This window comes from Python bivittatus, unplaced genomic scaffold (assembly GCF_059951505.1).
Source record: "Python bivittatus isolate LINGU-HERP-01145 unplaced genomic scaffold, Pbiv_v1 ctg000700_np1212, whole genome shotgun sequence".
NCBI classification, from domain to species: Eukaryota; Metazoa; Chordata; class Lepidosauria; order Squamata; family Pythonidae; genus Python; species Python bivittatus.
This window is the reverse complement of record NW_028277098.1, coordinates 18,056,750-18,071,413: the sequence shown is the minus strand read 5'-3', so window position 1 is coordinate 18,071,413 and position 14,664 is coordinate 18,056,750. Positions and strand designations below refer to the sequence as shown.

General features: G+C 36.9%; 1 protein-coding gene across 4 annotated transcripts in view; it reads left to right on the top strand.

The window, feature by feature from the left end:
- NTNG1 (netrin G1) overlaps positions 1-14,664 on the top strand; it is a 230,551-nt gene that overhangs the window by 174,215 nt on the left and 41,672 nt on the right. The window contains exons 6-7 of one of the 4 annotated variants that reach the window (XM_025163541.2): positions 5,514-5,579; positions 13,315-13,369. The exons of 2 other annotated variants lie outside the window; for them this stretch is intronic. In XM_025163541.2, coding sequence (XP_025019309.1) covers positions 5,514-5,579; positions 13,315-13,369 — 121 coding nt within the window. The remainder of the gene's footprint in view (positions 1-5,513; positions 5,580-13,314; positions 13,370-14,664) is intronic. One more of the 4 variants, XM_088153816.1, reaches the window with a different exon arrangement.

Below are 14,664 nucleotides of genomic sequence, written 5' to 3'. Positions count from 1 at the left end.
AAAGACTTCACAAGCAGCCTCCAAAAAGTCTTTGGGTGACTCAGAAGTTTTTGTCCTACCATTTGGGCGTGGAAAAAAATGACAAATGGGCAGAGATTGGGTGATGTTCATAGAACAGTCAGCCAAGAATGGACAAAATACCAAAAAGAACCCCCTAATATCTTGTATGACTGTCACATTTTTCACAGAAAAATGGTATAATTAATACAAGGCTCAAAAAGAAGTTGTGTTCAGTGGAAATAGTTTTAATCCATTGTTCAGTGGGGTTTGAACTTGTAAAAAAAAGCAGTATGGATTCAATGAGATAGATATTTGAGTAAAGTTAGGAAAATTATTAGACAATGCAAATGTCATAGGTAATGAATCATACATACCAATATGACTTTCACTCAGGTAAACAGGTACAGAACTGTTCTGTTAAACAGCAATTTATGCTGAAGCCAGTAGGTGTTATTTCTGAACAAAACATGCATAGGATTAAGTTGCGGTATTGAAAATGGCTAAATAAGATGTAAGATCTTGCATTTATCCTTTTCGTCCATCAGGTATAACCACAGTTATGGTGCATACTATTAACTGGGGACCATGCTAGCTTCTAAGGAGTCCTTCAGGCCATGTTGCTAATTGAGAAGTTCCCTAACTCCTTTTCCTGCCTCTGTTTCCCCCTCAGATGTACACTAGATTTTTACTTCTTTCTATATCTTCCTTCTATCACACTGCATCTACTTACCAGTCCTATCTTCATGGCCTCCACCTGCCTTTGCCTCTTCTTCCGCCTGCCCACTGTGATCTCCTAGTCTCCCTATTCTCCCATCACCTCCTCATCTAGAGGTTCATCAGTTCAGAATAGAAACCACTTCCACTTTCCATGCTTGCTAACTACTGCCAAATGTTAGGCACTGTATCGGAGGCAATGTAAGACAATGAGCAACTGCTCTAGAGGTCAGCTCCAACTTAGCTTTCATTTCAAATGGCTAATGTTCTCCAGGGAACATTCTAGGCTGTTATGGTGGTCCTTTTAGATAGGAACCAAGTCAGCACTTAACCTCTATTCTGCATCTGTTGCTGCTATTTTAAGGATTGGCTTGGTAGGGATGGTCCTTTTGAAGCCCATGGAACTTGGATAGATACCTTGCCAGAGCAGAGCCAGGTGACAGCCTGTTACTAAATTTTAGGTTTACAGCCCTTCTGAGACAGTGAAAGGAGTTCCAAATAAGAATGAAAGCTACCGCATTGTTAGAATTAAATGACTACTTTAATATGTATTTTTAGTTTCCTATTACATTAATGCAACCAGAATAACTTATAAAAATAAGACCCATTGATATATTTTGGATTTCATGATAAAAAGGAACCTCATGAAACACTGGGTTGGTGATTTTGTTAAAAATTAATCTTCAACTTAATCCACTTAAAGGTTTCAGCCCCAGGCTACAAAGAGCAGGTGTTTTTGCATGACTGATTTGTAAATGCAGCAGAAAATGCTAAATATTCTTCATTCCTCCTGGGACAGACATCTGTAAAGGCCAAATTACACAATGAGCTAAATTGTTTGTTATAAACTATATGTAGATTTTTTTTAAAAAATTGCATACAAAGAGGGAAAGTTGCTGATTCTCTCCTCACGACTGAGCCTGTGCAAGGCTTTCAGGACTGGTATTATATTATGCTATTTAGCCACCTCACTTATTAACTGTGCAACTACATTCTGTACTAGTTGCATTTTTGGGGCCATTTTGGGAGGTAACCACACATAAATTATATATCAAGAGATTATTAGAGAATGTTCATTGATGTTAAGTTATCCTGAATCCAGGTAGGGTTTTCGTTTATCAGCTAAAGTTGGGCCTAAGTCTTCCTTGCTACTGCAACCACCTTGTAGGGACCTGTTCCTTTGGAGAGAATACTACCTCATCCCACAACATTACCATGTTATCTGGTATCAGTTTCAGCTTCCTTTTCTCATCCAGTCCATCACTTTTGCCAGGTAACTGCTAAGCACCTATACAGCTCTCCTGATTCAGGCAGAAAAGAGAGTGCAAGCAGTGCTGTACTTCTAATTAATTCGTGCAGATATTGAACTGCAAGGCAGGAAGAACAGAATCCTTTGGAATTCCACAGTACAAGCACCCTGGAGCCAAACAGAAATCTACCATTGCTGATTTCTGGTGATGGACCTGCCAGTAGGAATCACAGAAACCCTGTGCCTCCAATTCCCAAGCTCCTGTTCTATTCCAGCAGTATCCCTTGACTTGGATTGATTTGGAGAAGCAACATGGTAGCATTTTCCATGACCCACCCCAAAAAGAACTGTTACTGGATTATATCCAGGCTTAAAACCAGACAATAATAGATCTAGATAATTGGTTCCTCCCAAATATGCTTGTAGATGGGTGGCCATTACCCTTTCAGGTTAAAAAATAAAATCCTAACATATGTGTTAATTATGCATTTAATTTGACCCTAAAATTTCCAGAAGAACTAAATTGGTTTAATCACAAATCTAGCACACAGCTAGTATGCTTGGAAGTGGGTCCCATTGATTTAAGCAGTGTCTGTTATCTCAACAATTGCTGCTGAGGGTCATCCTTCAACACTGTTCCTGAGAAGACACTTTCCTACCACAGACTAGTGCTTACAAATCTCATACTTTGGAATCTAAAGTGATCTAACTGTACTATTGCCTTTGAATAAGTTAATGGATGTAATTGTCTTATGGATGAATGGGGATATTACATATGCATGTGTGTTAGTAATTCAGTTACAAAGCTCATAAACATTACTTATCTTTCCCCTATATACATACCATATTTTATGACTGAACTAACATTCCAGTTACAACAAAGCAAACAGAACAAAGCCAACTATTTGCCAACTCTATAAAAAGATTAATTAGAACATGTATTTTCATTTTAAACTCATTGTGACTGCTGGAATAAAATAGAGTTTACCTCTGCTGAACTGATGCCAAATACATTTACTTGGGAACAAGTCTTACTTTGTTGAAATAAAGATGTACTTATTGTAGAAGTAAACATTTTTTTAAAATGACATTCTGTAGCCATATACATGCTCAGAATGACATTCCCTAACATTTAAAAAAAAATGTGGAATTCTGGTGAACAGTATGATGCCTTTGCAAGCCCTGGTCTTCCATTGCATGCCATTCTCTGGGTCATTATTAGGGCCATGAACTTGGGCATGTTCTACCAGATTACAGAGCTATTGGTGGCAAGCAACTTGACAAGGGAAAAACTGGAACCAAAAGAATTTCTTCCCTGGAGGTGTGATGTTTGGAGAGATGGGAGTTTGCATAGTTGCAGCTGCAAGTAACTGTGCCCAATTAAGTAACATATTATATAATGAATAACTATTTTAAAAAAAGAAAGAAAGAAAACCAGAGCAGACTTTGGCTGTTTTTGCTAGACTTTAAATTATTAAGCCTATTTAACAGAATCTGGAAGTGATACAGAAAACCTTAGTTTGTGCTTTGAATGAGTAGAATAAAATGAATGACAGCTGAGCAACAACAACAAAAAATAGATATGAAACCAAGCTGCTCATTTACACAGCAGAAAAAACATGTAATTAATTGAAGTGTCAAGTCATTCAATTAAACTAGGTCATAGTGCTTTAGGTGAGGAACAGTGCATGAGATTAGAAAAAGCATGTTAAATGAGGATTCAAACAATTTCAGCATCACAAGAAGTGTATATTTTTCTATGGTTACAAACATGCAATCCAATTTAGGAAAAAGAAATGGTTTATAGATATTTAATATGAAAGTTCTTCCATGTTTTTGCTCTCTATATGAGACACACATAATGGGAGAGTCAATTAGGAATACCCTTTAGCACAAGAGAATCAAATTTGATTTCATTATAATCAGAATTATTATATAGTGCATGCACAAACACACATAGCTTTTTGGAAATTGCAAAATAGTTTTCACCATGTGACATTAGCTGATTTCTACCTAAGTATTACATACATGCACACACAACAAAAATAACCACTATAGCTACTTCCATATATTTTTAGTATTTAATTGTTTGTAAGAGAAGCAGAGAATTTCTTTCTAGAAAATAAATTATTGCTAACTCGGCACACTTATGTCTTTTTCTTTAAACATGCTAACACTTAAAAAACATACTAGACAAATGACTCAATGACTTAAGCAGATCTTTCCAACTCTATGATTCTTTATAATCCATTGGCTTTTGTGAAAGGAACAGTAAGATTCAGCAATCTTATATGATTGGTTTGAGTTATATATTATAGATACTATGGGTTTTTCTTCACAATAAGCAAGCTCATGCACAGGAATAGCATGATTATAGTGTATGCAACCAGATACTAATTCATTTTTTTCACAACTGGTTTCATTGCCTTCAAATGTAACATCAATTCATAAACTGACCATCAAAAATACAATGCAACAGAGAGAACTTTCGTATCACATCTCATCCATGGTTCACTCATTCCACTGCTAATTTTAAGTTCACATTACTTACTGTAGAGGTACAGTGTGAAATACCAGATTAGGGATAGATCACAATGGTGAAAATCTAGCTATGTGGTCACTAGGAGTCAAAAATAACTTGATAATCATCAATCAACAGTGTGATGCACATGTATGTGTGAACCATCCTATAGTTCAAGAAGATCTCCCAGATATGTAACAGGATGAGGTCAAAGGAAAAAAGAAAAGAAATTGGAAATTGACTTATTGCAAATCAGAGTAGAGTGTCCAAGGAATGTGTGGTTAAAATGCCATTTTGCATTTTAAGAAGGGATGGAAAGAAGCATACTAGGAAGAGGCCAGGTGATGTCCCCAGCAAAGTTCAGTGATACAAAATGCAATGTATTCCAAAAGTTCAATTGTAATTATTTCAATTTTTTTGTTATTATTTGGTACATAAATAGCAATGCTGTCAACATTGCCCCAAATCATTCTTTTTAGATTTAGGTTGGGGCCTTTGTCTGCTTGGTTTAGTTGCCCATGCTAATTAGGAATCTTAGTATGGAATTCCTGGACTTCTGAAGAGCAAGGTTGCTTTATAATAGTGCCATTTGATGCCTAGAACCAGGAAGTTCCCCAGAGAAATAAATCCTAAACAAATAGTCAAACAACAGCTGAAACACCCACTTACCATCCTTAACCATTATGCTACTGAAGAAGTAGGCAATCTGCCCTCCTCTGTAGAAGCCGTTAATTTAGAGAAATCCAGAATGTAATTGTTACTGTTAAGTTATAGAAGATAAAACATTATCATATGAATACACAAAATCTTTAAATGTACATTCAGTGTTTTGGGAATCATCAATTGCTTCTGTTTGTTCAATGTGGCAGTGGTGTATTGTCCTAATGTTTCATTGATAAAGTCCAGTGATAGATGTTTGTGCTCTGTTGTTGTTCTCCATACCCATGTGTTTAGATACAAAACTAAATTTTAAAAATCTATCGCATATTGTAAATAACAAATCCTAATTTTTCCCCCCAATACATGCAGCTCCTCCAAAGTATGATAAGATATGGCCGAATATATCTTCCCTTGGGGTTTCTAACCCAAATCAAGGTAGGAGTCTATAAAATTCCTACTGGTCTGTTATGACATTAACTGCTTTTCATAGAATCAGAGACCCAGAAAAAAAAATCCTCTCTTGCAAGTACGAAGAAAGTAGACTGTCCAAAACATCCTATTGAGAATTATTATTATCATAAAAATGAATCTTACATGAAAAGGCTTTATATAATATGTACAGATCTTCCTCATCAAAGTTATAAGCACTTTTATAGCTTAAATTGAATATGGGTCCCTTGAGAAGAGCGGAATTGTATAGATATCAGGGTTTGCATGATAAATAAGGTTTGAGACTTAAGTGCCAGAGATTCCCTTTGTCTCTATCAGATCATTTTAATGTCTCTCTCTTCTGCTTTGTTTGCTTAATTGAAATGAATGTTATTTCAGTTGATATTCAGAGCTGAGATTGCAGTGAGACCAATTTGTGGTAGTTATAGCAAAACCATATTCTCAGGAAATTTATTTGAACAATGCAGCATTTTCAAAACACTGGGCTTTTTTCTTGCTTCCAACTCTTTATTTTTTCCCCACAAGGTTAGGTCACCTTGTAGATTACTTCCCGTGCATACATGTATATGCGCATGCTTGCATGCTGAAAACGTTACATTTCCACTAGTACTGACAGTAATCTTTCTCTCTGGAATCCCTAGTGCATCAGTTTCACATCTGAATTCCAACAACATTCACACATAAAGAATTTAGTGGCAGACTGGTGTGATGATTATTTCAGGGGGAAAAATGATGTGGGTTTAGAAGAGAGGCTGGGGTGGGAGAATAATAAAATAGCATTAAAAAAAATCAGCATTTTAAAGTTGGTTTCTATAGAGCTTTCATACAGAAAATGCATTCAGTCAGGTGCAAGTCTGTTCAGTACTTCACATGGAATTATTTTGTTTCTTCTCCCTTAAAACAAATGGTATTGGTCTACAGCTTGCCATCATTATACACAGGATGTTCCTTTTAAACTCTAATGAATACAGATGGAGGAGGAAATGAGCATAAGAGGATCCAGGAAATAGCTTCTAAGCTAAACAAAATGTATTAGCAATTTGTTGGAGAGCTAGATTGGAAAAACTGCTGCCTTAGTCCTTGATCATAGGGAAGAAACTGAGACTGTCCTAGATACATAAATTACTAGCAGCTAGAATTGTCTTAATCATGGGTTCTATATTATATTTTACAATTTCTTTGCATGCTCCTTGGAGAATTGCAGTGCCATGCTGGGTAAATTAGACTCAGTTTACTTTGCTTCCATGTTACCATGATCTACTTTGTTTTTACCAGAACCACAAAATCTACCAACCAAAGACTGGTGCAGAACAAATTTGTATTAATGTTATTGGACCCCACAGAAATTTATTCCCAGTTACCACAAGCTATCATTATTTCAGAGTATTTTATTCCTGTGGTACTTAAATAATTAAAAATCAGACATCTTTTTGAATCTACTGCAAATCACTGAAATTATCTGTCTCCACCCTATCTCTGCAGTAACAAATCTTAGTCTTACAGCTACCCAGCAAGATGAGTTCTGAATTCTAGATTGCATTATTTATTGTGCAATTTATGAACAGTTCGCCATTGGTGATAATGAGAGAAATGAGAAGCGTTCACAAAATACATGTTGTACCATAAATGATTGTAAAGGATCTTAAACTATTATTTGAAAATACTTTAGATCTTGACCAATATATAATTAAGCTTTTTTTTTTCTTTTGGTAGCAAAAGAACTCCTGCATCAGCTAAGCAATTAATAGTCATATTGTCCAGGTTAGATTGCAAAATGATAATTCCACAAACCTGTTGCTACTGGAAGTGTACTGCATTCTCTGTGAATGATTTTACAGGTAATTCAACCCAGTGGTAGTTAGTGAGAAAGCGGCATGATTTAAAAATGCCTGATTTATGATCAAGCAGGAAAATCCAAGCATCAGAAAAGAAAACACCAACAAAAGTCACAAGCAAATTGTGAAGGCAGCAGAGGTGCTGTACTAATGGTATGCAATACAGAGCATTCTTGCTGACCTCCCCACATGTAAAGAAAGATGTGACCCGCGTTGTCAAGCTTGACAGTGCTGAACAAGTTTTCTAAGAGGGAATGATGTGCCTGGGCTAAATTGGCCACGTAATTGAATTGGTCTTGCACTTTACCTTAGCATTAAGATATTTTGCTGCTGTTCATTATTACTTCATTCACAGTTCACTTTTTAAAATAGGGGAACTTGTGAATTGTTATGACTGCTGCAAAAACTCTGCATATACATTTTTTGTCTTTTTGCGTACGATGATGAATCTTTTAGCATCTCCTGGTACAGGTATGGCATTCTGCTCAGTATAGACATATGTATGAATCCTAAACATTAGGTGATAGAATTGGGAGCTGTGTTGGTAGACCAATACAGAAATGCTTCTGCAAAATGGGATAGTGAAAAAAAAACGTATGCATATGTCAGTTTCGTTCCAATTCTGATATTTCAAAATCAGGACATTTTCATATCTCAGCAAACCATCTTCATATCATTTTGGTTTACAGCTGAACCAGAAGGGAGTCTATTAGTGGAGAAGAAATACATACCTTACACATTTTTGTTTAATGTCTTGAACTCCTGATTTGAATGTCTAATTAAAACAACACATGGTGATAACATCCATAGAAAAAGCCTGCAAAACATTTCTCCCTGAGAAATAGTATAAGTAGTATAAGAGTTCAAATTCTGTTGTTATAACCGTCAAAGTACCACTATGAATTACCTTAGAATAATGTTTATAGATGAATTTATTGGAAGCTATTCTGAGCAGCATTAATCCATTGACATGTATATCAGGTAATCCTATAATGTGATATACTGACCTCAGCAAATAAAATACACTGAGCCATTTGCCCTAATATTAATAAAGACAAAGAAATCAGGGCTGTCCTCTTGAACATGAAGATTTTATCAGTGCCTTTGTTATGATGAGAATAACACACAAAATCAAAATTAAGTATGAAGCCCAGTTCATTAAAGAGGGAGACAAAGGGAGAGAGATTATACAGCAACATAATATGGAGGCTTTGTTGCTTGATAGATCTCATTAGCTGCAGCTTCCTTGAGTAAAAGTCACAATCATTGAGCTTCCTGAAAATGTAGAAGCAATGGAGTCTAGCTCAACTGCAAACCAAGGAAAGTTATTCATGTCTGATTATATTTTGTCAAAAGTCACATCCATATTAGCTGTCCGATCATTCATTTAATTGTGGGTAAATGAACACAATGGACTCTATGTTACCAGCCATTTGGGACTAGCATTTTTACTTTTTTGTACACATATCAAAATAGCCACACATATATCAGTATCCATGATAGGTACATATAGAGTACTTGCAGTTTGCTACATAGAAAATCCCCTGTGGAGTCACTAAAAGGATTAAGCAGTACTCATTTTGATTAATCAATCCATATTCTGATGGCAAGCCCTATATTATGGTCCCTGTTTTATAAACCTGCTTTACAGACAACCCAACATTGTCTTTGCTATATATATTTCACCCATCAGAGACTGGCAACCACCGATTGGTGGCAAGTTCTGCAATGGTGCCATAAGGCCATGAAGTCAAGTGCCTTATTGTCATCAAGTGACTCTGCTGGTAAACAGAGGATTAAAACCAAACAAAAACACGATGTAAAATGAACATCCAGAACAACAGGAAAACGTGAGAACTAATATCATCCCACTTCTAGTCCAACAGATGGAACTGAATGAATCAATCAAACGGGCTCACTTAACCTCCTGGCCCCAAAGCCTGAGGGAACAACCAGTTCTCTAATGCCTTACAAGAGGGCAATAGGGTGGGGCTATCCAGATCTCTGGAGACAGGGCAGGCACTGCAACAAAGAAGGCACAACTGTCAAATAGAAGGGACCCTACTCAACGTGCCAGTTCTAATGAGAGAGCAGAAGCAATCAGCAAGAGGCTGTTCTGCAAATAACCTGGTACTTGTGCCATGTACAGCTTTATAGATAACCAGCACTTTGAATTTCACCCAGAAGCCTACTGGGAGCCAGTGCAACTGGTGAAGCAGGGGTTCTATATGAACGTATTGGGGGAAATGGGCAGCATATAAATGTAATAATAATAAATAAATTATGAAATGCCCCAAATTCACCACAACACTGCATTTTAAGCCAGTTGCAGCTTGCAAATGGTCTTCAAAAGCAGACCGTATAGAACTTAGGTCTTTCTTTTCTGCTCTCCTCTCTTTTCAAACAGAAGGGAGGCATTTAAAACTCTTAAACTCAGTTTTAATCTGTTATTATCCATTGAATGTTGGCATCAGTTGAGATGATTCTTCCTGGTTTATATTCCAGAAGACAAGAACTGGGAGAAGAGGGATAAGTGGAAGGGATAAATGGAAAGGCAGATCCAAGGGTGGCTCAGAGTTCTGGCCAAGGAAAACCTTCACGCATCCGGGAGACAGTATTAGGAGTATTTTTAGTGCCAGAGTAGGCACTAAAGTAGGCAAACATTGTGGAGGTATAGATATACTATAGAATCAAGTGGAGCTATTTATAAACCATTTAAAAGTATTTAATAACAACCAAGTGACTCTGCTGTCTTACACTTTCCCTACATTCCACTTAAACATGTTACATCAGAAACTAAAGAAATAATGAAGGGCGGGGGGAGGAAAGAATTTCTAAACCAGAAGCAGTTTAGTGGTAGCTGCAAGTCAGATAAGTAGAGATTCATCAGGGAAAATGGAATTTTGTTTAATTTTAAAGAACAAAAATTTAGTAAGAAGATAACACCTACAACCAAGAGGATACATGACAGTGATCTAGAACTCAGGAAAAAAAGATACTGCGTGAAATTTCTTCACATAACAATGTTACACAGCCATAAGGAAAGGGAAAGAACCAGTGTGTTCTTTTTTTTAGTAAGATTTTTGGAAAGAATAATAAAAGGTAATACAAAGTAAAAGAAAAAAGAAAGGAAAGAAAAAATGCAAAAAATCCCCCCCCCTTTTAAGAAAGCGACTTCTCACCCTCATCATGACAAGTATAAACAATTTCATAATCTCTTCACCCCTTTTAATTATAAATATAAAACTCTTCATCCCAGAACCCATCTCTTAGTAAAAAAACAAATCAAATAAGTAACATCTCCTTACCCAATCATCAGCAAAAAGTCCAGACGGAGCTCTAAAATATTAAAATTAATTAAGAAATATAAAATTCAACTCTTCACGTCTCAACTCTTAGCTGTAAGCAAAGCCCCATTTAAAAGGCATAGAAAGGTCTCAGTATCCTAGTATAAACAAGTCAAACCTAAAGTTTAACTTAAGAAAAAGAGACAATTTCTCCTTTAAAAAAAACAAACTCCCCACCTGCCTGTCCTCCCCCCATCTATGCCCTCTTGGCCCCCTGCTGCCCTCCGCTCTGCCACCCAGCTGACCTTCACCATCTTCTTGCTCCAAAAGCCCCTTTGCAAAAAGCTCCTGCCAGGATTGCAGTTGCTAAGTAATGTGGTCATGTGACATCTCACTTTACAACTGCATCACTTAGAAACAGAAATTCCACTCCCAATTTTGGTCGTAAGTCAAGGACTACCTGTATTGTTCTCAAGTGGAATTTGTTGCATATCTTGTGTCAGGCCCAGCTCAAGAACAATGGTGAAACAGTCCAGTTGAGTAAAGTTCCTTTATTTGTTTACACCTTATAGACAGAATCTTGCCATCTGCTACTACTGCAACAAATGGATATACCCTGGGAGATTCTAGGGAGTGGCTATCCTGAACCTCTTACTCTTCCCACGTTCCCCCTGTGGACTGTGTTGCCTTTTGTCTCCTTTCCTCTCTTGGAATGCACCCTCTTTTTCCTGATAGCCTTGATCTCTCACATCTTGTTCTATAACATCTCATTCTGATGACAGACTACTCCCAGAAAGAGACAACATAGCTGCCATAATTGATTCAAAGTCTCTACACAGTCCTTGATTGAGTTCCTCAAAGATATATCTAAATGCTCTGAAAATTTATTTCCCACAAACATGTATTTGTTCTTTAAAAAATAATTTCAAAGTCTTAATATTCAAAATTCAATATTCCAACATTTCCTGAGCCCTTAGTCTTTTTAAAACTTTCTGTAGCCAAAACCTTCTTGCTTTTTGCTATAAAAAGGATAACACTGCCATATATCAGAAAGGTCTCAGAAACTACCAACAGACTATTACAACCACATGGCATCTCCATAGCACACAAACCAACTAAAGCCCTCCAAAGCATCTTAAGCAAACGAAAAGACCCAGTAGCCCAAGAAGAAAAAACGAGTCATCTACAACAAGGACAACAAGTGTAAGGACTGTAACAACCATTATGTAGGACAGACAGGCAGAAGGCTTGCAGAGCGCATCCATGAACACCAACTAGCAGTCAGACGACATGATGAAAACTCCTTAATCTCACAACACATGGACAGACTTAATCATGGTTTCAACTGGGAAACTGTCAGCATCTTAGACCAAGCTAAATCCAAAAATGGAAGGGAATTCTTGGAAGCTTGGTATTCAGACAAGGCAGCCATCAACAGGCACATAGAAATAAACAACATCTACACACTATTCAAAAGAGACAATAGAAAGGAAAACAAAAGACCAGAACATCTCACCAGCAATCATCACCCAGATAAGCAGAGATTAACACCAAGATTACCACCAGACATACAATCTAGCAGTAAGCAATACCCTAATCAAGGAACTACCAGAGGGAAAAAAATAAAACCCACACCCCCACGAACACTGGCAGGGCATGCCACAGTATATAAACAGAGAGCAAACCCCATTCCATTTTAGCACTGAAGATGTTACCTAGCCGGGTAACGAAACATTTGCAAGCAAACAACCAAGCACAGAGAACCGCAAGGACTCCGCAGTTCAACCTTGAGCTACACATATTTGCTTCTATTAGTTGTTTCCTTTCTCGACAAATCTTACTAGACTTCTGAAGAAATGTTACATTCATATTTGTTTATGTGTAAGTACAACTCTTCTTCCAATCTACTAGGTTTCTAGTAAAGCAGGGTTCCAATTCACACAGAGATTTATACCCAATTTCCTGCAAATGTGAGCTCAACTCTCCTTCACATTTTTGGCTAAAGGCATGGAAGTCGGGAAGAAAAAAGAGGGAGCCAGCATATTCACCCTATTCTCTGGCCAGTTTGAAGGCCACCACGCACTCCACTAAATGCTTGAAGTGAGCTAAATATCAGTAGAGATGGAATTTTGTGATGGTACTATTAGCTTCTTTTCACAATAAATTCTTTTACCAGGGTTAAAATTTGATGCATATTATGCTTTCATAAGCCTTTCTTGAAAGTTTTGTTTTTGTTAGCAACAACACAAAACTTTTTTGTAGTCACCATTGAAAGTATCATGTTTCACATTGAGATCCCAAAGCAAATCAAAAGCCTCAGAATCAGTATATTGTCTTCAACTGATTCTGAAGCTTTTGATTCATATATATATATATATATGAATTTTCTCCACTATTTTCTCCATATAAGAAAATAGTAATCTGTCTATTTTTTTCATGTGAATTAAAACTGCATGTGCCATGAAAATGCATTATATTATTCTGTATAATATAAACACAAAAGACCGAAATACTGAGTTTATCAAATTCATCTTCCTATAAAAATCAGTCAAAATATGATTTGCTTTAGGACATAACCCTCCAAATACCTGTTTTCAGTTATTCCAAATTTAGCAGTGCTTGCTGTTTTTTCAGTCCAAATTGCAGTCCCCAGGGAGGCAGAAATTCTTGCATTCGTATAGTGGTTTATTAGCATTTCCATGTATTGTGACAAACATTGCATTCTATAAATATGGAAGAACAGCGATATACACTACTTAAAGGATGCATATTAACACAATGTTACTAAGAATGGGAACCATGCAGTGAGCAATGCAGGAAGGAATTCTTCAGCTGAATCTTCTTTAAAATAAAACAGCAGATGTATCTTCTGCAGCGTCAAATACTATTGATACAGTATTTGAAAAAGAAAAACATGATGGTGATGGTGTTCAGCTTGGTTTGCAATGCGCTCGCTGCAGTTCTTATAGCAAAGCTGCCAGTGCATGATGCAGCAAGGAGTTTTATTTTTCAGCCAGCTTGTCACAGAGCTTGACACTGATTTTTCCTTTAAAAAAACATATATTTTTTAATTTCCTTATCTGTTAATTTCATACAGTAAATGAAGAATTATTTTCCAGCAAAGTGCAATTAAGTGCATCACAAGATACTGATTCCATATATAATTTTGAACAGGCTGTGGAGAACTTGCAGCTCCAGTGCCTTAGGTAGGTCTTGACTTAATTTCATTTCAGATTTCTGGCAAAAGTCATCTGTCTTGTTTCTAGTAACCTAGATGAAGATGGAGGGAGGGAGGGAGGGAGGGAGGGAGGGAGGGAGGGAAGGAAGGAAGGAAGGAAGGAAGGAAGGAAGGAAGGAAGGAAGGAAGGAAGGAAGGAAGGAAGGAAGGAAGGAAGGAAGGAAGGAAGGTAGGTCAAAGAAAAAGAGAGGAAAAGAGGAGACTAAGAAAAAGAGCCACTTGGGGTCTTAGCATTATATTGGAAATTATACCCAATATACTTTGCCTATTTGCTATTTGCACAAATGAGTTACAATCTGTAAGAAGGTTCTCCTGTAACGCATCCAATGAAATAAACGGGTTATTTTATACGGGCAGCTTGCTCCTTGACAAATGTCTCAAACTCTACTTGCAGCACATGGATTTTCTGCTGATACTTCTCAAAAGTTCTGAGCAACACTGTTTTCTTTTTTGAGGCCACTAACAGTCGCTTTGAACTTCTTGCTGGATCATGTGCATTTTGGATATTTCCTGCACTGATATGATTTCAATGTTTTATCAAAATAATGGAATCATATTGACATTTTGAAAGCACAGCACAGTTGCCTTGACAGCTCCCAGACAGCCTGCCCCAAATGAGCATCTGTCATTCATAGACTGGAAGTATTTCTGCTATTTTGCTATTTTTCACCTCAATGTTTTATATTCATAAGCACATCAGTGAAATATTG